This window comes from Amblyomma americanum, chromosome 4, assembly GCF_052857255.1.
Source record: "Amblyomma americanum isolate KBUSLIRL-KWMA chromosome 4, ASM5285725v1, whole genome shotgun sequence".
NCBI lineage: Eukaryota > Metazoa > Arthropoda > Arachnida > Ixodida > Ixodidae > Amblyomma > Amblyomma americanum.
In genome coordinates this window covers 96,496,766-96,522,902 of record NC_135500.1, presented here as the reverse complement: position 1 = coordinate 96,522,902, position 26,137 = coordinate 96,496,766, and the positions used below count along the sequence as shown (strand labels likewise).

At 47.4% G+C, this 26,137-nt stretch overlaps 1 protein-coding gene across 2 annotated transcripts in view; it reads left to right on the top strand.

Moving 5' to 3' along the window:
• The window catches only part of LOC144128145 (epidermal retinol dehydrogenase 2), a 76,608-nt gene that overhangs the window by 33,428 nt on the left and 17,043 nt on the right, over nt 1–26,137 (top strand). For both annotated transcript variants that reach the window (XM_077661243.1, XM_077661244.1), the window contains exon 2: nt 17,266–17,627. In XM_077661243.1, coding sequence (XP_077517369.1) covers nt 17,266–17,627 — 362 coding nt within the window. The remainder of the gene's footprint in view (nt 1–17,265; nt 17,628–26,137) is intronic.

Below are 26,137 nucleotides of genomic sequence, written 5' to 3'. Positions count from 1 at the left end.
CACACGTTCGCGTATTGAACGAGGTTTCGCCGCATCAAAAGAACTTGAGCTGTAACTAAAAACAAAGCGAAACAACCTGTTTGGCAACCAGGATGACAGCAGGCATTAAGTGCCTATAGAAATCACACGGAAGACGGCATATGCCATGCGTATATCTATTGTGCACTCACCATCCCCATCATGGTCGTTGTCCTTACGTTTAAGAACAAGCATTTTCTTCTTACTTGGTACTATAAATGCACCGCATGCTTTGATTAACACTTTCTGAGAACACATGCTGGCGCCTTAATTTGGGCACGCGACTGTGCTGTTCCCTCTCGAACCCTCTTTAGCGAAAGGAGTGACCATTGCGTTGAAATGCGCGACCAAACTGAGTGAAAACAACATTATAACTCGCTCTTGATCCCCCCCCCCCCCCCCCTATCTTCCTTGTCGCCGTTCGTCGGTTTACAATCGTGCCTACGCGTTTAATGCTGGCAAACCAGATAAGTCTGCTGGTTGCTTTGCTTACAGCGCATGCTCGCCGCATCTTTTTCACTGTGTGATGAATACCACGCTGAGAAGAAGAAAAAAATGAACGTATGGTTTAACACCAGGAAACAAGGCTTCCAGTGAAGCACACGACGGTTCCCGATATCCTTAGGTGCAAGAAAAATTTCATGGGATTTTATTATTTCCTAGCCTTTTCAATGAAGACAGATAAGAAGGTCTTGCACAGCAACATCGCACAACATTCCCCGAAATTTTCTTCCACAGTCCAGGATTCCTGGAAGATCTATATGGGCCACTTCGCCTGGTACTCTACTCGGCCGACGCTGTATGCGACTGTTCTCGCATGGGGCGTCGTGGTATCCCAGGCTCAGTCCTTTTACATAACGTATTACCGACGCGGCCCGGAGACGATTGTTAATTTCCTGTCTGCGTCGCCCTGCTGACATGCGATGTTGTGTAAATCATGGTTTGAGAACCATGCACAACGTAAATAAAACATGCGCCATGTGAAGATTAACGCCCGCATCAATCATCTTCCTGACCGTCCTGGATAACTGGGAGGCAATATCCATCTTATGAATGATCCATAGGCACCGGCCAGCTTATGGCTGCCTCTCCGACACTCTGTTCGCTCTGAAGCACATCAGTCATGGCCGCTCACTGCATGCGTGCATGCGTGCGTGCGTGTCGAGTCTGATTCTTGGAAGCCTGGCCGTGCTTGCCTGCGTTTGCTTTGTACGCCTCAGCTGTTGCGCGCGCGGTCGTTGCGATGGTGACAAGCTGTCTCACCCCCCCCCCCCCCCCCCCCTCCTCGGCAAGCGACTGGCTAAAGCATGGCCACCACGGGAAAAGGCCCGCTAGCGTTTCCCGCTTTCCTAGCGTGCAGAGTTATTTATCGGCTTACATCTCGGTGTTGCGGCATTTCGTTCACCTACGGGCCAAAAGAAAAAACGCGAACTGAAAAATTATTTTCTAAAATTTAGTTGACGAAGATTAAACGCGTCCGATGGTGCTTAACGAGCTGCGTTTGCACCATCTCTGCCAAAAGTAGCCAGGCTGCCGTGACAAGGGTTAGTAGCTATTATTTTTTCTCTTTCAATTATGGGTTGTCTCCTGAGAACCATGCTAACATTTTTGACGGTGAAAATAACAGACGGCTGGCGCGCATCGTGTAATGGGATGAGATGGTCAGGAACGCATATATATGCCAGTGGCATTTCCGTCGCATGCACTTGTACAGGCGATGCAAATGAATACGGCCACGTCAGAGCAGGCTTGTGGTTATTGGCGCTCGAGTCGCCGCAAACGTCAACGATTGATGCGTATACTGTGCTGCGCATGCTCAAAGCAAATTAGTAAGTACCGCTCCGGTATTGGTATTAGCATATCCTCTTTGGCCACTATTAATATACCTTGGCTAGGAAAACGTTAAAAATTTTCCGCACGTGGAAGCGGCGTGATCGAGGATGATATTCGCCGTTAGACAGGTCGGAATCGTTCAGTGATGGAGTGATACGGCTATGTTACCTTTTCCTGCCAGCAGTTTCCCTCTACATGTACAGAGAAAAACGAAGGAAAAGGAAGAGGACGAAATTAACGCGGTACCTTCACGTCCTCGTCGGGGAATATGACAGCTTGTTTGGCTGCAGGTTTTATTTTTTGCTTTCACTGAAAGGCTGCTTGCTCACTTGGCCGGTAGGTAGCCTTTGAGCGCGCCTGTGCTCACCGACCGTGACGAGCGGCGGGAACGTGTTGCAACATGTGAACACGTGCCCGTGCGTTGCGGACTAGTCTCTCGGCTGAGCTAAGGACCCGCTCTGTTGAATACGAATGCGACGCTTCGGGCGCCACCAGAGCGCCGGCAATAGGCGTCTGGTCAAACTCTGTATAGCAAGGACGGGCGCCCGCCCTTGGTGGCCGCGGCGGCCTCGTCCTCGGCACGCGCATATTGCGCGTGGTGATAATGGGGCCATGTTATTGTAATCTCATCCGTAAGGCGATGTCCAGCCTGCGCGATTTATTCAGGGCCTGTGACCCTGTGGCCGCGGAATGTTATTCGAAATCCTTACTACCAGAAACAACCCTTTGCCCGCTTTTCTACCATGCAGAGAAAAATACTTTGATAAACGGTGAAGGTTCGTGAGCACTCTTACAACGCAGTAATGGCCCTTTGGAGGAGGAATAAGCGTTTATTGAATTCAAGGGTTCTTGTCGTGGTTGATGCATTCAGTCAATGGCTCCGTTGGTACTTGGCCCTCCGGTTTAATGTTCTTTTTTTTATGAGTGTTAGCTCTTACTACTTACGGGACCAAAACAGGGACCACGTGACCACACTATATCACATAGCAACAGTGAGCGTGTAGGGCCTCAGTTGTTATACCTATACTTTCGATCCGTTATATACTGGATCCGTTAAATTTAGGGGCCACCCGTTTGGCGCAGAGTGTTCGAAGTGGTGTCAAGTTACTGGGAATGTTCCTGAGGGTAAAACTGCTAATTGAGGTAGAGCCCAAAATATGTGTGGGATTCGCACCGACGACCTTTCCGCTCCCCAATCGTACATTCCGAGGACCTTCACACGGCGATTACAGTAGAACCGTTTGTCGCCGGAAGTTTTGGATGATGTCAAACGATTTGTCTTGTTATGATGCACCCGTCTGTAAAACTTATTAACCGACGTAACGAAGAAATAAACCGGATATAGCGAAAGTATCTGTAAATCGAAATATTAGTTCAAAATTCATGCGGTAGATGGCGCTTCTTGTATCTTAGAAGGGATGTTTCCGGAAAGGAAATATCTGCGGATGTTTGGATTTGGTCTTCTCCACGTTTCCCGAGGATACTGATGTAAAAACCACAGGCTCCCGTAGCTAGCGCTCTAAAGTCGAAAACTGAGGCAGTGTTTGGCGAAGAATTTTTTTTTTGTATGCCAAAGGAATGCTATGTCTACGGGTGTCGTATTAGCGGACGACTCCGCTTTGAGTGCGCATTTAAACCCGCACGCAGCTAAACATCCATCTTCCTTTCACGTCGATGACGCCAAGTGTACGAACAAAAATGCACTGACCTTTCGCACAATGCGCAGTTAAGTCGAACATTTTATGCCGTTTATAGAATGCGCACTTCATAGTAAGCGATGCGTACTTCGACCAAACGACATTCATTTATTGTTCGTGAAGCTGCAGCGCCTACTACGCGATCATGAAACGTTCGGGCGATAGTTGTCCTTATGTATGGGAGTCAGAAGAGGGCCCATTTCCACCGCTTAGAGACAGGCCGGCCATCATATATACGCCCCCTCTAGCCAATGTCACCTCCGAAACACGAGATATCACCCGCAGAGCGAACCGATCTGCCGCATCCGGCAAGCGGACGCTGCCGATGGTCGCGACAGTATAGCACAGAGATGACAGTACACCGACGGCGGGCCGGGCGAGGGCGTTGCACGTGCCACGTCCGGTGTTTTGTCTGCATGCCGACCGGCGCATGCGTGTACTGGCAGGCGCTCATGCGGGTGCCTTCACGCAAGGCCGGCAGTGCGTCTAATGGCGGGAGAGCTGCGCTTGCAAGGAGAGGCAGCAGCGCTGCACACGTTACATCCACGGGATATGCTAATCTCTTGCCGTCGTGCAGCGGCTCTCGGAGTACGCGCTGTTGCTGTGCGGTGTACGGTCAGCAACGAATGCAACGCTAACAAGAGGTAGCAACATAAAAAAATATTAGCCCCCGGAGTGGAAATACAAGTGAGGTTGGATAACACCTCTAGTCGAAATAATAGGAGCTAGTATTGAGCTTATTGAGCTTCCTGTGGCTAAGAGCTGCGTATCTTGCTACGCGTGGTTCAGCTGTCTTTTCACGTTTCATTTCTTGCTGATAGTACTAGGCAAGTTGCATCTACGCTCGGCCGCATTCTGTTTGCTTTTTTTTTTATTTCCAACTTGGCTGAAAACCGATCAATACTGGTAATGAGTTACTTATCTTCACCAGCTCCGGGTATACACCAAGTCGGGTGAAGTTCGGCAATGAGCTTAACTTGTTGGGGCCTTTGTGCGTTGGGACACTTATTTTTTCTGCCGGTAATAGAGAGTTTTAGCCGCGCCGTACGGTAAAAACGTCAGCTACGGCAACTGCTATACCGTGCGGAAAATGTGGCTAGGCAAGCCAGGCAACGGTGGCAACGGCAACGCGTTACCGTACTGGCCGTGCGGCTGTCCGACTCCGCTAAAACTCTCTAACAACGTTGTTTCACGCATGTCGCGAACATACACCATCCTTTCACGTTTTTTTTAATGATGTTTGAAACTCGAGGGCCTAACTGTCGCAAGTGGTGGCTTCTGTTCAAGCTCATAATTTTTCACCGCAACGGCACACGGCCAAAGGAAAGAACAAAGAAGAGAATGAGGACGAAACACAGCGCTGTGCTCAAGTAATCAAGTAAATCAAGAATACCAACTAGGCCAAGAACTAACTCTACTGAGGCATGTATTCGTTTAATAATAATTCAACTAGACCAAGAACTAACTCTACTGAGGCATCTATTCGTTTAATAATAATTCAACTAGGCCAAGAACTAACTCTACTGAGGCATCTATTCGTGTAATAATATTTATTAAACGAATAGATGTCTCAGTAGAGTTAGTTCTTGGCCTAGTTGGTATTCTTGATTTACTTGATTACTTGAGCACAGCGCTGTGTTTCGTCCTCATTCTCTTCTTTGTTCTTTCCTTTGGCCGTGTGCCGTTGCGGTGAAAAATTATGAGCTTGAACAGAAGCCACCACTTGCGACAGTTAGGCCCTCGAGTTTCAAACATCATTAAAAAAAAGCGTGAAAAGGTTGTGTATGTTCGCGACATGCGTGAAACAACGTTGTTAGAGAGTTTTAGCGTAGTCGGACAGCCGTGCGGCAAGTACGATAACGCGTTGCCGTTGCCACCGTTGCCTGGCTTGCCTAGCCACATTTGCCGTACGGTATAGTTTAAAAAAGACTATATCGATAGTGATGAAAACATCGCTGTTTTTAGGCCGAATAAAGTTACAGCGGATGAAACTTAATTCTTTGCTTCATACGTGTTCCCACAGCTCCACTCGTACATCACGTCTACTCAGTGTTCTATTCGGGAAACCTCTGCGAGCTAGCCCTGACCTAAATGCTGCCAGCGGCGGTGGGGGCATTGTTTACGTGACAAAGCTGTTCGTGTAACCCTCCCTCTCCCTCAGTCCTCTCAATGACATCAAGGCGAGGTCGAAGTCAGGTGGCTCAGTGGTTAGGGCGCTCGACTACTGATCCGGAGTTCCCGGGTTCGAGCCCGACCGCGGCGGCTGCGTTTTTATGGAGGAAAAACGCTCAGGCGCCCGTGTGCTGTGCGATGTCAATGCACGTTAAAGATCCCCAGGTGGTCGAAATTATTCCGGAGCCCTCCACTACGGCACATCTTTCTTCCTTTCTTCTTTCATTTCCTCCCTTATCCCTTCCCATACGGCGCGGTTCAGGTGTCCAGCGATATATGAGACAGATACTGCGCTATTTCCTTTCCCCAAAAACCAATTATTATTATTATTATTATTATTATTATTATTATTATTATTATTATTATTATTATTATTATTATTATTATTATTATTATTATTATTATTATTATTATTATTATGATAACTATCCAGCACGAATGGACAGCGCTCGCTGTACATGCGTTGTGGTACTTGCCCGTCCCGCGTAGCGAGAAATCATGCGGAGTATGAGTCTAGGGGACATACGCGTCGGCGTTGCGCTGGCAAGAGCCACATGTTGACCTTAGTACGGGGCAATCGCAGCAGACTGGCTGGACTTTCGCGCGATTGCAACTCCTGTCATCGTAAACACTAATACCACCATGGCACCACATGGAAATTGTGCGCTCGGCTATACGGGGCATTTCATCTAAGACTTTACACAATTTTTAAAATAGGCTTTTTTTTTTTCAGTTAGAAGACCGATTTTTTTTTGGGCATAGCATTGTCAGCGGCGTATGGCAGAAAATAGCTAAGATCTTCCTTTAGCAGGCTGGTTACCTATTATTGAATAGTTAAGTTTTTAACAATTACTGTTAGGCTCGTTAATTATTGAGTGCGATGTAGCCTACGGCAAGCAATATGCATATCAGTTTTTAGAATTTCGAAGCGCTGTTACTCTTGGCGTTGTGGCCCAACAAATTTTGGTGTTTTGACGAGTCACGTTCACTGGAGAGGTTGCTTTGCCTGCGAACTTCTAGAAAGCGCATGCATTTTGGCGCGATGCAGACTAAATTTGTTGGGCCACAGCGCTGAGGGTAACCGCGTTTTCGAAACTCTAAAAACTGATATGGATATTACTTATGGTGGGCTATGTGTACCTCAATAATGCAGGAGCCTAACACTGATAGTTAAAAACTTCACTATTTAATATTAGTTAACAAGCCTGCTAGTTTGCACATCTTAGCTGTTTTCTGATGTACTACACCGCTGACAATGCTATGCCGAAAAAATGATTCTTCAAAATTCGAAAACACTATTTTTAAAAATCGTGTAAATTCTTAGGTGAAACTGCCTGTATGTAGTATTTAACATTTATCAGAGAGGCTGAAGAAATGGACGCTCGCGAACACTTTTGTACGAGAAAGCGTCGGTGTACACAATGGCATAGCAATCGAAATAGACGCGCTGTTGGCGGAATTCGCGCGCGTACCCGCAGAAAAACAACAACGCCGTGTCGCTCTTTTAGTAACTGGGAAGTAAACAGCGCACATGAGCTGCTACGTGCGAAGTCCCGTCGTTATCTCCTCGTATTTGCGCGAGCCAAGGTTGTGAAAGTTGCCTTTGTTTTCCCCAGGTGTCCCACGATCTGCTCCGCGCTTCTCATTCGAGCGCACGAGTTGCGCTAATTATACGGCTCGACTGGCAAGCGCAGTCGTGTTATGCAACACCGAGGCCGTTCCATGGCGGGACACTGTCCTTGCGTGCAGTGCTTTCCAGATGCAGGCATTGCCGGCACGTCGCAGTCTGGCACAGTTTTCGCGCGCACGTATCGGCCCTGCTTGCGTTTCCGGCGCTTTCGCTTGAAACGTTGCCAGCGGTAGATGTACGGAAACGGCTGCGTTTCATGCGCGGTTCATTACGGTGGTTATAGCGTGCGGCAGTGCGGACGGTTTCTCTTTTTCTTTGCTTCTCTCTCTATCTTGGCGACAGACACGCTTCATGAAATATGCATGCTGTCTCGATCCTTCGCGAGGCCTTGCACTGGGGTCAGAGCCAACGATTTGCGGTCGGCTTGCAAGTGAAAGCGAGGACGAATATGCAGCGAATCGGTATAGTTAACGCGGAGGAAAGAATAAGATGCGCCGATTCGCTGTCAGTTATAAATTAAAAAAAATGTTTAAACGAAAAACGAAAGAAGCAATAACGACATGCTGACCTATAAAATTTGGACACAGGGAGGAAATTTATATCCATTTGGCATTTGAAATCAAGGCGCCATTTGTAATTCCACTGCCTTGATTAGGTTGTCCATTTCTGTCCAAGAGGAACGATTTTATCTTCCGAAACCACAGAAGCGGCTCGCTAAAACGGGGCTGACTGGCGAAGGCATGCGCTATACCACTTCATCTGATCGGGCTAATTAACGTTGACCGCTCACCCGAACAGCCTGGTGTACAAGGCTGCCCAAGCTTCCTTTGTAATTATCTCATACCGTGTCAGCGCGATTTCGCTTTCCGCAACGCTGCCCAGCCTGTGGGCTCAACAACCCACTTCCTTCGGCACCGTTAGCTACGCCGGACAGCCATTGTGCCCTCTACACTTGCGCGCGTTGGCCTCACGCGCTGTGTTGCCAGGCCGCTGCGTACGTCTAGGCCTTTGTGCTTGCAAAAGACCGTGACGACTGGGTAATCGCTCTGGCCGCTACGGGGCAGGTATGCCATTACTGCACTCCGTGGTCGCTTTGGTGTTAAGGCCACACATGCTAGAGCAAGAAGTCGCAGTGGCATACTTCGAGGCAGCGATCGTCATTGCCCGGCTAATGCTCTGCAGTGATATCTGCATGAAGAAGTTTTTTCAGGCGTAAACTTCGCCGGCGTATAGTAGCAGGTTGTAACCGAAAACGCGTGCGTCCGCCCGCTTCCCCAAAGAGAACGTACCCAGACGGGCCCGAGCCATAATGGACATGTGGGCCGGGAGAGTGGGCCTGTAAAGGGTGTACGCCAGTACACAGAGTGTGAAGAGTGGCCCACCTGCGCACACAGTTTTGTCACCTGTGCCATAGTACACAGTGTGCCGAGAGTATGTCACAGTAAAATAGCTTTGTCACATGTGCCACAGCACACATTGTGCCACCTGCGGCACAGCACGCAATGTGCGGAGAGTATGCAGCATGCACACAGTTTTACCACTCGTGCCATAGTACAAAATGTCCCGCCTACGTCACAGTACTCTATGTGCGGAGGGTATATCACTTATGCACACAGTTTTGCTACCTGTGCCACAGTACGCGTTTTGCCGCCTTCTGTGCAGCACACAATGTGCGGTGAACATCACATGTACACACAGTTTTGTCGCCGGTGCCACAGTGCACAATGAGCGGGAAGTATGTCACATGTACACACAGTTTTACCACCTGTGCCACAGTACAGAATGTGCGAAGGGTATGTCACATGTACACACATTTCTGTCGCCTGTGCCACAGTACACAATGTGCCGCCTGCGGCACAGTTCCCAGTGAACAGAGAGTATATCACCTGTGCACACAGTTTTGCCCCCTGTACCACAGTACGCGTTGTGCGGAGAGTATGTAACATGTACACAGGTTTTGCCACGTGTCACAGTATGCTTTGTGCCGCCTGCTGTACATTACAAAATGCGCGGAGAATATGTCACATGTGCACACAGTTTTTTGCCTGTGCCACAAAACACAATGAGCGGAAAGTAAGTTTCATGTACACACAGTTTCACCACTTATACCACAGTACACAATGATAGTGCACAGTGTGCGTACAGTATGTCACATGTACACACAGTTTTGTCACCTACAGTACACAATGTGCCGCCTGCGCCACAGTTCCCAGTGAACAGAGAGTATACCACATGTGCACAAAGTTTTGTCACCTGTGCCACAGTACGCGTTGTGCGTTGTGCTTTTTATGTAACATATACACAAGTTTTGCCACGTGCCACAGTACGCCTTGTGCCGCCTGCTGTACAGTACACAATGCGCGGAGAATATGTCACATGTGCACACAGTTTGGTCGCCTGTGCTACAAAACACAATGAGCGGAAAGTATGCCTCATGTACGCACAGTTTTGTCACCTGTGCCACAGTACACATTGTGCCGCCTGCGCCATAGTGCACAATGGGCGTACAGTATGTCACATGTACACACAGTTTTGTCATCTGTGCCACAGTACACAACGTGCCGCCTGCGGCACAGTACACAATCGCGGAAAGTATGTAACATGTATTCACATTTTTGACACCTGTGCCACGCTACATAGTAAACAGTACGCCGCGTCTGCCACGGCACAGATAATGTCCCGCCTATACCACGGTACACACCATGCCGCATGGGCACTTATTTTTGGTGCCCATGCCATAGTATATACATAGCGTGAAGACTGCCACATACACAAAGTTTTGTCACCTGTGCCACTGCACACATAGTGTACTGCCTGGACCACAGTTTCTACAGGGCAAACTATTGCATGTGCACACGGTTTGGACGCCTGGGCCACAGTATAGAGATTGAATAGGGCGCAACGTGTGTTACAGTACACGGTGTGCAGCGTGTGCGATCTGTACCACAGTACGCACAGTTACATAGATTGTATAGATAGTACGCATAGACTGCGCAACTTGTGCACACAGTTGTGCCATAGTGCACGGACTGCGCCACTATGAAGAGAGCGCAACCCGTGCTACAGCACACAGTTTGACACTCATTTGAGGAGCGCGCCACTTGTAGGCATAATTTCTTTACCTGGGGCATAGTACACACACTGAAAGGAGTGCGCCACTTAGCACACAGTACTTCCACTTTAATCACGTTGCACACAGTGTGTCACCTGTGCCACAGTGCACAGTTTGAAGAGTGCGCCCCTCTGCTACAGTACACATTGTGAAGCAGCTGCCTCCAATGTCATGGCACACAGGTGGACAGGTGTCATGGCGCAGGTGTGAACAGTGCACCACTTGTGCACAGTTGAGCCACCTGTGCCACAATGCACGCAGTGAGCCATGTGGCACATAACACAGGCGTGAAGAGAATGGGACCTGTAAATGCAGAGCACGCACTTTTACTACTTCGGTGATGGAACAAACTTCAAGAATCGCCAAGCTGTCGTAATGAAGCCTTAGTGCTGGCACGATAGTACGAGACGATATCGAAGACTGCAATCGAAGACCTTAACTGAAATCTGGCGTTGCTCTATGGCAGGAAGCATCCTGAGAGGACTGCGAATTGAAAAAAAGTGCCAAAATAAACCACGGTCTTTCAAAATATAGCGGTAGTACTGTATGCAATAAATTTGTTTCCACTTATGTTACTACAATAAACTTACCGGACTGCCTGCAGTCCGCTGAATTTATCTGGAACAAAAGTCCAGCCATAACAGTAAGAGTCTATGCGCAGGATCGCGTATGACATAAAAATATATTCAGTCGATATGTTCTAATGTTGTATTCTCTGCACCGGATACACTTGGCATGCTATTGGAGTAGACGGACCTTTATTTGGTAACGACGCATTTAATTAAACACACACAGACGCGCACACATATACACACGCACACACACGGGCACTTTCTAAAGCGTGCGTGAGTGACATCTTTTATCGAATTCCTTTGTTTGTTTGCGGAGGTTCGTCGATATGCCAAAAACCAGCATGTTGGACAAGTTAAAACTGGTACAAAAGATGAGTTGCGCGAGGACAATGACAAAACAAAAATACCGGTGTGGCGATATGTCCTCTCACTGACAGGAGTGTGGTTGCGTGCCGCTGGTCACCTATGCTGTACCTAGCAGAGTCGCCAGTCATAAGAATAAAACTGTAAGGCTAACTTGGAGGACGCGTGCTGTGTGTGTATGAATCCGTTTGATTGGATATACGGACTGGGAAAAATAATGATATTTTCTTTTGCGGGCTGCGGTGAGACCTTGTATCAGTGTCCGGCGTAAACAGTTATTTCACAGATGGGCCATTAGAAGTGGCACGTTGTGGTGCCTTCTTTCCCGCGTTCCTTTCGCGTGCGCTGCGATGTTTTCAAAACACGAGCTTGCCCAACAAAAGGTCTTTCTTAGTAGAATTCTGACGCATGCGCACAACACAACGAAAGAAGAAAGGCTCAAGGAAGCTGGTGGACACAGCCGTCCATTGCGATTATTCTCCAGTAAATAGGCTGCCTCGCGTCCTTCAGTTCATCTTTCATTGATTAATGCATGTCACGCACGCTGCCGCCTTTCAGCAGGCGTGCGACGCTTTGTGGACCTGTTGGAGGCTGAGCTCGCGGGGAGCGCTGTTTTTGCTGGTTTTAATCTTTTTCTCGCTCTCTCTGTTCTGCCGGTCGGAGGCCGTGCAGTCTGCGCTGCTAGAAAAAAATGAGCACACAAGTATAGCAGAACTCTGTCCCTGTTTGCTCAGAACCGGCATAACCGCCAGCTGAATGTACACCGCTTCATTGGATTTGCAAGGAAAAATGACCGATCCCCGCACCGACATTTCATTTTACTGCATGTTTGCAGAACCGGTGTTTTTCGCTAACACAAACTTAATAGCAAGTGCTGCTTACTGGGGGAACATGTGGCGCATGATTAATCAGAGTGCAAAGGAAAAAGAAATGTAAAACAGCGCTGAAATTTGCGCTTATCGGATGGCTCACTAAAGAAAGTCCGCCTTCGCATATTTCATATGGAAAGTCCTCCAATTAAAGAAAAAACGAAAGCATGCCTTAGCACGGACTGTTTATTGCTTTCTTTTTCTTTGTGTATTTATACGTTGGCCATTAGAAATAGCGACCGTCGCCTTCATCTCTGTCTCGCATATGAGCATCTCGATTTAGGAAAAGTACAGTGAAAGTTCACGTAGCTCTGAAGGTTCATAAGCAAGCCGCCGCGGTGGCTGAGTGGTTACTGCGCTCGGCTGCTGGCAGGAAAGACGCGGGCTCGATCCCGGCCGCGGCGGTCGAATTTCGATGGAGGCGAAATTCTAGAGGCCCGTGTACTGTGCGTTGTCAGTGCACGTTAAAGAACCCCAGGTGGTCGAAATTTCCGGAGACCTCTACTACGGCGTCCCTCATATCGCTTTGGGACGTTAAACCCACATAAACCAAACCAAACCATTGGCAAGCATCGCATTTCCTTCTTACATGTTCCCAAACGCTATGCGTGCGTTTTCCTATACGGTGTATACATTCATTGTGGTCTGCTATAGAGAGGTGCCCACAATCAGTTTTGCAGACCAGCACTCAGATTACTGTATCCATTTAAATTCTAGGTCTCTAAAAATTTTAACGAATGCCTCACTTATTTATTTAGTTGACTTACTCAATTCTTTTTCTCTTCTGCCCCACTGACATGGCAAACATGCGAGCAAAGTCAGTTTCCTGGGTAGAATCAGAAACTACTACTCCTCATAGCCCATTCTTTCTTTAGATCCCTTACTGTCCTTTCACTGTTTATAGCAAAACAACAAAGAACACCGGTGTTTTTTTTTTTGTTCTGTATAACCTCTGATTGTCGCCCACCTTCTCATCATTACGGGAACATTGCGGTGAATGAAAATAGGCACATTTTCCTTCGAGCAGTGGCTCCGGCGACTAGAGCTTTCGGCATGAGAGCACACTTCACGTTCTCAATGGGTGCTGCCGATGCGATAGCATTAGAACATCTGGCCACTTGCAAGGACGACCGCGTTCAGTCGCTTGTCAGTCTAGACCCTTCGTTACTTTATACACGCAGTTTGTGTCCGGTGTGTCCTCACCTTCTCGCAGTAATGCCCTGGCGCGGCCGTTAATGCTGCCCGCGTAAATGGTCGGCATGTATAGCTTTATCCTGCGCTATAAAAACAGCCCGCGGCTATCTCGCCTCGATAATCTCAGAAGACTGCTGAATTCCAAGAAGCGGAATGGCCGGTAACCCTGGCGCTGATGTTCCTCCGTTTTCCTCTATCTGGCCACTTGTCGTAATGCGCGGTAGAGTGACGGCTCCTGTGCAAGTGTGACCTCAAGCTTGTGTCTTCAGTTTTTTTTCCTTGAATGAACCACCATTAACGCGTCAGGTACCCGTCGTGGTGGCTGAAGTGCATGTAAGGTGGTGTTCGGTTGCACCGTGAGCGCAAGGTCACGAGATTGACCTCAGCAACTGCGGTCGCATTTCAATAAGGACCAGATGTAAAAATGACTCAAAGACCACAGTGTCTTTGTTTTTATTCGGAGTTTGTGCCATTAAAGGTATGAGAGGAATGCAATTGCAATGATGGTCATAAGAAGGAATAGATTCCATTTCACAAATAAAACCGGGGAAAATGTTGGTATAATAGTAGTATAATTTTTGCTTTTGAAGTCAGATGCGCGGTTGTACCGTAGGCCTTTATTCTAATATTGATTTCTAGCTCGTGAAAAGCATGAACTGAAAAGCATGAGTGTATCAGTGATCCCACCACGGTAGGTCTAAACGCGTAAAGGATGACTGCATCTGATGGCAAATCGTCAGATAAAGAGATTCAGCGAAGTTGCGAAATCTAGGAGATGCTTTGAAAAGCCCTCGTGATGCGGTAGTGCAAAGCAATGCATCGGACAAAAAAAAAAAGGAAAACGCATTTCCACGCTTCCCGCATTAGTGGCATCCTGTCTGGAGGATGCAAGCTCTTGCTATGGGGTGCGTCCCGGTGAGCTTGATTGCTAGCATAACCCGGCGTGCAAAAGATGCATCAGCACACGCAAAAAAAAAAAAGTATCAGCGCGGCTACGGTGTATGCCGGCGTGGCATTGTTCGGATTGGTTGTGTTGCGCCAGCTAGTCTTGTGTGTTGCCGAAACGCTTGACTGCTGCGATAAAGCTCACTTTTTCTTTTGTTTTTCGTGCTATACGCGCAGAATGTTTCTTTCCGTAACATGGTATATAGATTCCGTGGTGAAGTGAGTACAGAATGAGACTCTAGTCATGAGTATGCTTTGTGATGAAAGGGAGTGAAATATGGGGGCAATGATGGCCGAGCAAGGGACGCAAAACAGAGATAAAAGACAGCACAAGAATAGAATGAGTAGGCGACAGCTTACTCGAGGCGCTTTCCCCTTGGCAAGCGGCTCGTTAATCCGTGCACGGATCGCGCCGCCGCCATTCGGCACGGGCCTGTTTTACACGTGGTGCACCGATGCACAAATAGCTGCCGATGTGATTCATATCTGACTAACCGTCGTCACTTTACCTTTACTCTTGTTTCTTTTTTCATCTACTCACGAGCCCGTTTCAAGCCTACGGAAAGAGGCTTCCGCCATTAAAAATAAAGCCAAAACACAAGGAAAGAAAAAAAAGTGTACAAATGGCATTCGCTTTCCTCATTAAAGCATGATAGCCTCTGAGTGCTGTGTCAGGAGTACGTATTTATAACTTGGTTTCTTTAAGCATACGCGTTTTTTGGATGACCGCGTGAAGATAATGTTTTTAAAAATTGTAGTCGAGTTGCAGCTCTATACATGCTCACATACCATGACGAATCGGTGAATTCGTGTTCTCCGCCAGAATGCGTTTGATCTCTGCATATCCTTGCTTCGGTGACACATCAGGTTGAGAATGAGAAGCTTACCACAAAAATCATTTTTAAGGTGACATGCGAGGACATCATATGTAGGCTTGCTTCTTTATGTCACCTATAGCACCGATGCTTTCGTTGGTGAACTCTGATACGCGAAATGTCACTTATTTTTTTTTACTTGGCCGTTGAAATACTCTAGCATCCACTGTGTCTACTAAAGCTCCAGATCGCCAGAAAATTTGCCGACTAAGCATAATAGCTCAGCGCCATTGTTTGTGAAACGTGAGTACAGGTGAGAGACGCATGAAGTCAAGAAAGGAGGACGCTTCAGGGAGCGCTTTGCCATTTCTTGCTCTATAAGCACAAGCACAAGACTCTCTCAAGACGAGGAACTCCGGTCATTCGAAACCAAACTCATGAAAGCGCCTGAGACCGGCTGAGCGCGATTGAGTGAGTCCATGCGAGCGTTAACTGGAGTCAGCCGGCGCGAATCTGAGTGAGCCGAGCCGAGATCATGCCCGTATGAGTCCGCGACGCCACAGAGTTGTGCACCTTATCACTGTACTGGTTAAAATAATCAAACTGAAGCCTGCATAGTGTTATAGTGTTGTTTTCATGCATAAAGACATGCATAGAGACATGCGTAGGCTCTTGCATAGTGTTCTTTTTCTTCACAAACCTGGAATCCACAAAATTAATGCTCGCCGGTGACGGCGTTACAAAGTTCGTGACAAAACAAATCGGCAAATACAGCTGTAAGTCACAACACCTACAGGAGTAGTCAAAAAGGGCTGTGAAGAAAATTTTTGTCAAACCAGATATTAACACTGGTGCTTCGGTTCCAGCTCGTATCTCTTCACGACTGCGGTTTGCATGCTCCTTGGGTTATTTCGACGCAGTTGTGCTCTGCTGAATGTCCACATTGTTGTGTTAAAAGGGTCAAGTTGGCCAGCTAATGCGACGTTTCATAGAGCTCATGTAATATTGTTCAAGCAGCATTGTTGTTCAGCATTAAGCAGTTACATACTAGTGAGTTTCACCTGACCATGCCAGCATCAAACTTTGTTACTTTTTAAAACTATTCCCTGCGCGTGTTTCGTACCCTCACAGGAGATCTTAGCCCTTCGCACAGAAGTTCAGCACACAATTTACTTGTTTTGGCCATCCGCACAAGAGTTCTACACTAGGGGCTTGTGATTTGTAATTTTTCCAAACTGATTCGAATACGAATATAGGCTAGCTCTGCTTGCGAAACGGATAAGAGCAGTACAGTTAAAGACCGAATCGAATACGAATCGCAAGTGTTTATTCGCTAAGTGTGCGAATATTCTTACACAACGAATATCCATGAGAAACAATGAAACGCTAACGGCGGCATTATAAGTCATAGATTTAAAGCTGTAGTTGTCCAAAGACATAACACTGGTCTCTGCCGGAGCACGCAGCGAGGAGTCAGTATATTAACTCTATGACCGACGTGTCATACGCATATAGGAAAGTTGACTTTTGTTGCTATTGACGACAGCGAACAAACTGCCGCATAATCTTAGTAGAGAGGGGAAAGAGTTGACTCATGGCCTCCGACATTGGGCATGAAAACATGGTTTGCTAAGCCTTCCTCAACTCTGTTGGGGAACCGCGTGGCGGCGCTAAGCTCTTCTAACTGCGGGAGCAAACTTCCCGCACATACTTATTGCGGAAGCATGCTGTGAGGCGCTGGAGTGTGCTTTGTTTTCGAACAGTCGTTGAAAAAAACTGCAGGGCATTCGAACTTCGTGTCAGTTATTCGAAAACTATTCAAGAACTCGAGAACGGGTGTGATTCGTTTCGAATAATTTTGAACATGCTCAATTTTATTAGTTCAGTGAATGGAATGCAAGGGTATTCGATTTGCTGAAGTAATAAAATATTTTCGGCTATTCGCACACCCGTATACAGTACGCACTTTACAAGAGTTCTTTGCCCGTGTGCGTGGTAGTTCCATACCCTAGCAACTGTTTTTGGTTCCTCTACACTGTTCTCAGGTGGTGAAGGCGTTCCTGCCCGACATGATGTCTGCCAACCACGGCCACATCGTGTCCATCGCCTCGCTGGCCGGCCTGGGCGGCGTGTGCCGGCTCACGGACTACTGCGGCTCCAAGTTCGCCGCGGTGGGCTTCCAGGAGGCGCTGGCCATGGAGATGGCCACCGAGGGCTACACGGGCATCCGCTTCACCACCGTGTGCCCCTTCTTCATCAACACGGGAATGTTCGCCGGCGTCGAGCCGGGCGTGTTCGGCTTCCTGCGGCCCGAGTACGTGGCCGACGAGACGGTCGAGGCGGTGCTCAGGGACAAGCCGCTCCTCATCATGCCCAAGGCCTTCTACTCGCTCGTCGCGCTCAAGACGTGAGTCCCGCACATCTACTTCCGCTCTGTTCGCGATTGCTTTTGTTATCTCGGATGTGACGAAATTGAAGCACTTATATTTGACGTTGCCGCAAAGTGGTATGCGATTACCACTGCATGACATAGTGACAACATGCGCCATGATGTATCTGTTCTAAGTAAAGCTGCAAATGGGGCTAATTGGTTCATGTCTAACTTTATTAGTGTGCTACTCATGGCAACGAACAACACTGAACGCAAAAACCACTCACACAAACAGGGCGCAATGTATGTGTGTGTGGTATTTGTATCCAGTGTTGTTCGTTCCCATGAACAGCGCACTAACGAGGTTCAGTATGTGTTCTACTTTTCGTGCGAGCAGGAAATGCAAGCCCTTTCCCTAACAACAGCTTTGAGAACTATAGCACTTTTATTCGAGCTCGTAGCGACTGAACTTCGGTAACAGGCTAACGCAGCTGAGCGTTTCATCATTTGTGAAGGTATGGTACTACGAACGTGCGAACTTTTTTGATCTGGGACAAAATTTCGATACTTAGCGGAGTCTTTATTACACTGCCTGCCTTGCAGCGAATAGGCTTTTGATACAAAGCCATGGCTTGTTTGAACACGATCGCTTTTGAGTGAACTGGTTAGCATATCGCACCTTCTCATTCGCATCATATGAGAGGTAATTGAACATGTCCGGCAAAGCCCCAGGTTTTTCCTTGCCTGAGGTTGTTCTGTGCACGCTGAGAATTTAGGCAAGGTGCATCAGGCTCCTCGGCTGTGTCCTTGCGATAGGTGTGAGGTTGACATCAGCAGATATTCATCAATCACTGAGATTATAGTGGCGGGAAAAGTCAAATTATAAAAGAGATAAGAAGGCGTAGAGGACGAAAGGGCGTTCCATCCTTACACGTTCCGTCAGTGTTCATTAGCTGTTTTCCAGAAATTCAATTTACTGTCCTTCAACACTGGAAGAGGATGATAAGGGTCTCTTTCTGACTTCCTCGTGCCTGATTCAGCGCAGACAACTACCGGCCATCGTATTAGGACTTTCAGTACGGTGAACCACTTTACTGATGAGAAGTTCAGCGGATGTGCGTGAACGAGTTTCCTGCTTGTTAACGAGCAGCTATTTGTAGAGTGAGCACTTGTTAGCTGCTTGTTGACTGTTGCAACAGTGAGACGTAAAACAGGCTCAGCCACACAGCAGAGTATGTCGGCCTCACGAAACCACGTCACACCTTGGTGCGAACCAATTTTGTTGAGGCATGAAAACAAGGTCACATTTTTCACGCGAAGCAATGTATGCATGAGAGAGCATCTGTAATGCGACGCAAGCGTCGCTTCGTAGCCCATGCTCTCTTCACTTCCGCTAAAAGTATCGTTTAGCGTCTTTCACTTTTTAAAGCGGATGAAATGCTTCAAAACGTCTAGTATAGGTCCTGAGATCCTGTTTCTTGTAACAGTAGCCGCGAATACTAGGAGATTTTTCTCCTCATATCTTTTGTGCTTGCGCAAATAGGTATCAGTTCTGCTGAGTGAAATGGCCTTGTTCTAGTTTTGCAGACTCCCTTTTCTTCTTTTCTTTGCTTGTAGTCAGGTCAGCTGCAGCACCTTGGTGTTAGCTCTGCACTGGGTGTAACGTACAGTGGTCCTATGTTGTCCGCTTTTGTGAGAAATTGGGAGAAAAATCGTCATAGAAGAGCAAAGCAGCTCCGGTTCAGTGTCGTGCAGGCTCGCCAATAAAGAAATAAGAGATAGCTACAGCGCTGAAACACATTTGCATCAACCAAACATAAATGAGTGCGTTCATTCTCAGAACTACCTTTTTCCTGCAGCTGATCTGTTGGTTTTTCTCAAGGTGTCTGTCTGTATACACTGGCGCAAACATAAGTGGACTTGCGTTAAATCGAACTCTTCCCTATATCAAGCACAATTCAGAACAAATATACATCTTCATTGAGCTCTGAGCATCGACAGTCGACTGTATCCGCGTTACTTGAAAACACCAACGTTCTTTTTTTTTACATGCACGGTTTCTTGTAATTTCTTCGCTTTTTTGTGTACGTGTTGCGGGGTTATCTGTTATGAGTCAAAAATTCTCCGCAATCAGCTTGACGCAGCAACGTGAAAATTGGTGCAACATAATCTCATCTCACGTCTTGCATACACCTTACTACCGGCTGCGAGATGGCGAGCAAAGCCTTCATCAAGAAGGAAACAGGCATGAGGTCTTTTTTTTTATTCAAGCCTTGATTGTTAACAATTTCGATAAACGTTACCTCTTAGAAAAAACACCAACAAACAGATCTTGTTATCAAATATGCTTACATTGTACAACTAAAATGTAGAGCATTCCAGACAGTATGCTGCGTGTTAATGGAAGGCCTTGCGTCTGCGCGGAAATCACCTGAGTGTTCTAAAATGATAAAACCTCTCAGGACCGTGGCCGTGTTCGGGCCTATCCGGTAGGAAGCAGGACTATACGCTCTCCTTTCCCTTAATTTCCCTTTTCCGTGCAGCTCATTTAGAGTGAAAGATAAATATTGAATATGATTTTGGAATTAGACATTTTGACAGCAACTCTAAACGCTGCAACAAGACATTCGCCATTACATGTTAGCGATAGTGCTTTTTTCTATGCCTTATGTGGCTTTATAGTATAGGCTTGCAAAGCATTTCAGGCTCAGGAATAACAGACCCATGTATATACGGATCACTCGGCCGTTAGGCTGAGCGGGCTGCGTTGCATACGTTTGCACAGAAGACAGAGATGCTCCCATTCTGCCCACCCACACTCCCGCTGCCTTGCACCCTTTTATACCCGCTTGAGCGCATGCTTGTATTCAAGTGTGGCTGCGATGCGCCGCCGTTGCGTGCACTGCGCTTACTGCTGCACCCGCAAACACTGCGGCGACAAAAGGCGGCTGGCTGGCCGTTACCGACGACGCGCCCGCGAGAAGCTGCCCCACCCTTTCCCTTGTTCCCCGTGACGTCAGTGGCCCGACTGCTTCGCCTCCCCCGCCTGTGCTCTACGTAAGTGTTCCAGCACTGTTTTGTTTTGTCGCCCTGTGCTTGGCGTCGCTGCTAGAGGGACATGTTGGCACCTGTCTTCAGGCTGGAAGTTGGCATGTTGCGCCTTTAACTGGAGTTGGTTGCTCTATGTGGAAGGGGCAGGCGAAGACAGCGCATGCGTGTCGCGGTTTAAGTACCTCATTCAGGTATAGCGCCACTGAAGGCCGGTAACGGTAGCGGTAGAACGGGAACGGTATTCAAAAGTGCTTCGTCTCACACTGCATTCAATGAAGGCAGTACTCAAATATATACAGCAAACAGCAGGGTGACGTGGACGTTTACAAATTTAACGCACGTTGGTTGTGCTGCCTGTCGAAGCCAGGCTCTGTTTTGTGCGTTCGTCTTTACGCCGTCCTGACATTGTTCAGAAAAGACATCTGTGTTGAACAATAACACGTCCCATCACCTTACGATAGAATGGATTGCCGGCTACAACAACGGATGCCTACATCGCCTTGCGGCACACATAAATAAAAAGAAAACAGAATCACCGTCGCGTTAATTTTAAGGGTTTTTTATTTTGCTTCTTGCGATTAATTCGTTGGTAATGCTTGTCACAACTCCTTACAGCTATGCGAACGGAAGTCCTTGCAATAGTCAAAGTCTGCTGCGCCCGATGGCGGCAAGCAGCTTCGAGTTCTCTTGATTAGCTTGCCCGTTTGTTTTAAGATTAATGTTGCCGCCGTCATAATGAGGGTCCAAAGCCGGGTTGGAAGTAACGCGAGGTCAGCATGCCAGCAAGTTATGACGTCATGGCCCTCTCGGAGCGACGCTGAGAAACTGTGTCTTGTTTGCTGCCTTGTCCCATCTTTTGTGTGCCTGCATGTTATTTGTGCGCTTGCTTCTTCGTCTCTTCATATCATCTTTAAATTTGTTGCTGCTGTGTGCTTGAATCCTATGGAGTTTTTGAATGTGTTTATATGACCTAAGTTTTTTTTTCTTAGCTTTCTTTATGTGCCTCATGTGGAAATTAGTGGTATAGCTACGCATAAGCTGGTCCATGCATATCTAGAGCGCTGGGATGCACTGGTTGCTGCGTCCTTGCTATTTTGAAAAGTGTGCTCATTGTGAGCAGACCCTTTCGCGTACTCTGCCAACCTAAGCTTTTGTAGCTTTGCGGAGGCTACACATGGAATGAGCTTATCAGTGAGAAGAAAAATACTATATTGTTGGCGAAAGGTCTTAAAATATTCGCGTGGTTCAACCTGTGGTTATATTGCAGCGGCTGTTGCTTTGCCTTTTCTTCCTGCAGTGTTCGCACAATATTAACTTTTATCACCGGCTTCACACTCATGTCCAAGAAGGCTAAGTATTGTTCTTAGTTGTGTTAGCGATCTGTGCACTGTACAGGCATAGCAAAACAGGGGAAAAAACTCGAGAAAGGAAGGCTGAGAAGCATGCCCTGCTTCTTGTATTAGGGCACAAGGAAGTGTATATGTTTCGTACGTATCTATACTGGATGCAGTTTCTATCTTTTAACTTCATGTTCTCCCTGGCTTGGCCCCATGCTGCAGAAGGCAACGGCTGCTTCCCGAGTGCATTTTCTTGTCGCAAAAAAAAAAAAAACGGGTGATGCGCAAGGTACCCAGTTTGTTTCCTCTTTTCTTTGGACGTCCTGCATGCTTGTCTCAGATCTTAAGCTTGAATTGTCGACAGCACTGACTGGAACACAATGGCAGCTCGAACATGCGTATGCGTATAGGCCACGGAGCTCGTGCGGAGCCCTAAGCACGTCGTAAGGCCGTTTTGCCACTGGCGCTGATCGGAGTTATTGCGTCGGCGCCAAAGATGGCCTTCGCCGTCTTTCCTCCTGCTTCTGTCATGTGGCAGCCGCTCAATACCGACGGCTGCTGGCGCGAGGCTTTCCTTTTCGCCCAGGCTTTTTTGCATCTTTCCTTTTGTGTTGCACTCTCATGAGCGTGTCCGCACCCGCCACCTAATCGCTTTCCTGGCAACGAACGCCTCTGTTGACGTGCGCGTATACGAACCCTGCTGTCTTCGATACAAGACGCGGGTGACGAGGATACAAATTAAAAAAAAAAACAGCTGTTGGTAACACTGAGCTATGGTCCTGAATGTGGGCGGAGCTTCACCGCAGACTTAAGTTGTATCAAACTGTAGTACCTGCTCGGTTGCTTTGCGAGTAGCTTTATTTTGGTCGGGCCGCAGCTCGGAACCATAGCTTCACCTATCCTAGCAGAGTTTGTGACTTTTCCAATTGTGCAGCTTTAGGAGTATAAATTACACTACGTGTTAGACGACTCCGTAATAAAGCTAATTGGACGCCGTCGTAGCAGCGATTGACATTTCTGTATTACGCGCAGAAGGTGTCACGATGACCCAACGTATGAAATGCGACGTACCGGGCCAGAAAACGTGCAGCCTAACGAGATTTGAAGGTTATGGCTGTCGTTTCGGCTGAGCAAGCTTCATAAGCTTTTCTTAGTGTGATAGGCTATTCACTAAAAACGACGGTGCATAATATAGGATCCAAGCGGCTATAGCTAAGCTCATGCATTTCGTTCAGCCTTTTCGCAAAAAATAAACCGCCGTAGGGCATTTAATCTCCGGTAGGTTAAGCTTAAAGTGATACTTCTTCTAGAGCGCTTGAATGATCCGAAGACCATGGGATGATATGGAATGCTGTAATTGAATTCCGGAGCCGGTAGTCTGCTTTTGTATCAGGTCCACGCTCACTATAGAGCATCACACTAAAAATTGATTAATATGGAGTAAACGAAGACGTGGCTTCTTTCATAAATAAACACGAGGAAGCAAGTGCTGGTACCACATAAATATACATGTGACCGTGTAAATTACAAAGTGGCACATTGTGTCACGTAGGACCTCCATCGAAAATTCTGTGCGAGTTTTGCGGTCTGTGACTGATACCGCCAAGGAACCGTTTAGTTCTCTTCGCGCTCTGTTCATTTGTTATCAGATGCGAGAATCAGCGCTTCCATTTCGTTAAAACGAAGGCCAGAATGCAGCCTCATTACCAGCGGATCTGCTGTTTATCGATGCCTCATCGAGACGAGTGCACAGGCCGCGCCCCATCCATGGCACTTTCCTCCTGGAACTCATTACACCTTCGTCGAGGCTCACGCCCCCGGGGTCTACGTTGATTCACGACTAGAGTCCCTGGATGCCACCGACCTGTACTCCCTAAGGGGCAAAGCAGGCTTATTCTGCACGCAGGTGAAATTCGAATAATCGATATGTGATCCAACGCACGCACATCTTAGCGTCGTTCTTTGCAGAGAGAGAAGCTTGGGCGGCGGGCAGATATGACCTGGCCGCCCGCAGCTGCGCTGTCAAGAAGATATACCCGTGCGAATCATCACTCACTGTCACCTTTTTTTTCAAGGTGACAGCTGAAACGACGATAGTGGCCCCATAGCGCAGGTCCTCTGCTACCCGCAGCTGTTATAACGTCGCCGGCAGCGATCCCCATGCAGCAGAAGTGATCTCTGCGGCGTTGCTATGCATGCAATGCATTTACCTGCCATTCTTTTTAAACTCAGGTGAACATAATCCTGAAACCACTTTCAGAAATATTCAGAAATTTTCTGTTCGTATGGCATCTAGCAGAAAGAAATGGCATTTTCCTTCCGCGCGCCCTGAACAAAATTCGAATCAACGGCAACTCACATAGAAGCAGCTTCGTTTTCCGGCACTCATAAAAATAAGCTGAGAATTTACTGAAGTTTCAGGGCACACGCAAAACAACTCAGTGCGACGATTTTCTGAATAGATAATTTTTAATTTTAACGTTTCCTTGGTCATACTACGAAGAAAACGTTTGAGACCCCGGAGTGGCAGTTATGAAAACTGTGGCGTTACGTGTTTTCTTTCATGTCATACACCTTTGTAAGTGAAACGTTACATAAACTTGCAAGTGACTCCTGAGTAAGTCTGAAAAAATGGAAACTGTTGTTGGCAGGAAGCGACTACTGAGAATATTGCTTCAGTAATCTCCAGGCAGTACTAGCGATGACAAGGCAGCGTGGATTCCGAGTGTCGACCAAAGCCAGACCTGTTTCTCCATCACGCCAGCGCAAGCGCCCGCCTATATCAAGCTGCACATCCGCCAGGAGAGAGCGCAAATGTGAACCTGGTTTGAAGCTCGTGCATCTTATTCATTTTTTTTTCTGCCACTTCTCCTTTTGCTGTTCATTATTTTGCTCCCTCACTATTGGTCAGCCCCGGGCCCCGCCTTCGGTAGCAGAGCGGTCGAATGGCAATGTTGGTTTTGTTGTCACTCCTGACGTCACAGGTTGCAAATGCAATGCTGGAACGAAAAAGAATAGAACGAGAAACGAATCATTGCAAAACGGTTCATCCTACAATAATGATGAATACTTTAAGTTATTGGAGTCACGCTGCATACCAGGCACACATATCCAGCAATTCTGGAAAAGGCCATTTTTAAATGGGAAAGAGTTTATAAATGCAATTTTGTCCTATACAGCAAGAGTTCACTATAGCAATCAATATATTCGAAGATCTCCCGTCGGTAGGGTTGCATTTTTTTTTGCCATTAACGTATTTGCTATCGTCAAAAACGTTTGCCATTGATTTTCTACGGCAGTCTCAACTGCTCCAAGCGAGCGGTGTAAAGACTTTAAAAGAAATATTTTTTTAATGCATCGTAAGAATGGAGCATTGCCTTGAATATTGCTATGCCTCACAATATTGTCCACGAATGCTGCACATGTTAGTAAACAAATACTCAATGCAACAAAAGCCCGCTTAGCGCCGCACCGTGCATTTTGCAGTGCACGCTCACAAAGGTTTACAGTGGGCCATCATTCCGGGCCTATGATAGACCGTAAGAGTAAACTCCCAGAATGGTGCACGCTTAGCGGCCAAATGCTTGTCCTTATAGGAACACTATCTGTCCACGGTCTCAACACTCTCCGCGCTGTCCGGAGAAGGCTCTTGTGGGGCTTCTACCGGTGCCAGACTATTCTAATTGCCTGGAGCCTCGTTGCGGAACGCATGCCTCAGGATCCCTGCGTCTGAGCCCTTACGCTGCAATGATGAACATGCTCCAAGTGGCGTGCATGCTTGTGACGAGGACACTGCGTCGTAATTAAACAAAAAAATAACAGGTTTTTGATTTAGTACGCTTTTTTTTTGACTTAGGGATTAGTGCACTGTTTTGCCATAGGGATGATTCCGCAGCTATTTCTGCCTCATGCTTCATCATGTTCACTGCTCGGGCAATACCTGGTAGTGACCTATACAAATGTTGCCAAGCTAGCTCTTGAGTTTGCTTCTCGGCCCTACACCGGTGTCAGTCTTTGGGCAGTGAGACAAACTCTATCTCACCCTTTAATTGAGAGCACTCAGCGCCAGGAATGCTGCTAGAGCTGTGCTGCTCGGCTGAATTATTCGCATCTAAACAGTTTCGAATGTCGCCTTCCTTTCTGTGAACACTCTTCAGA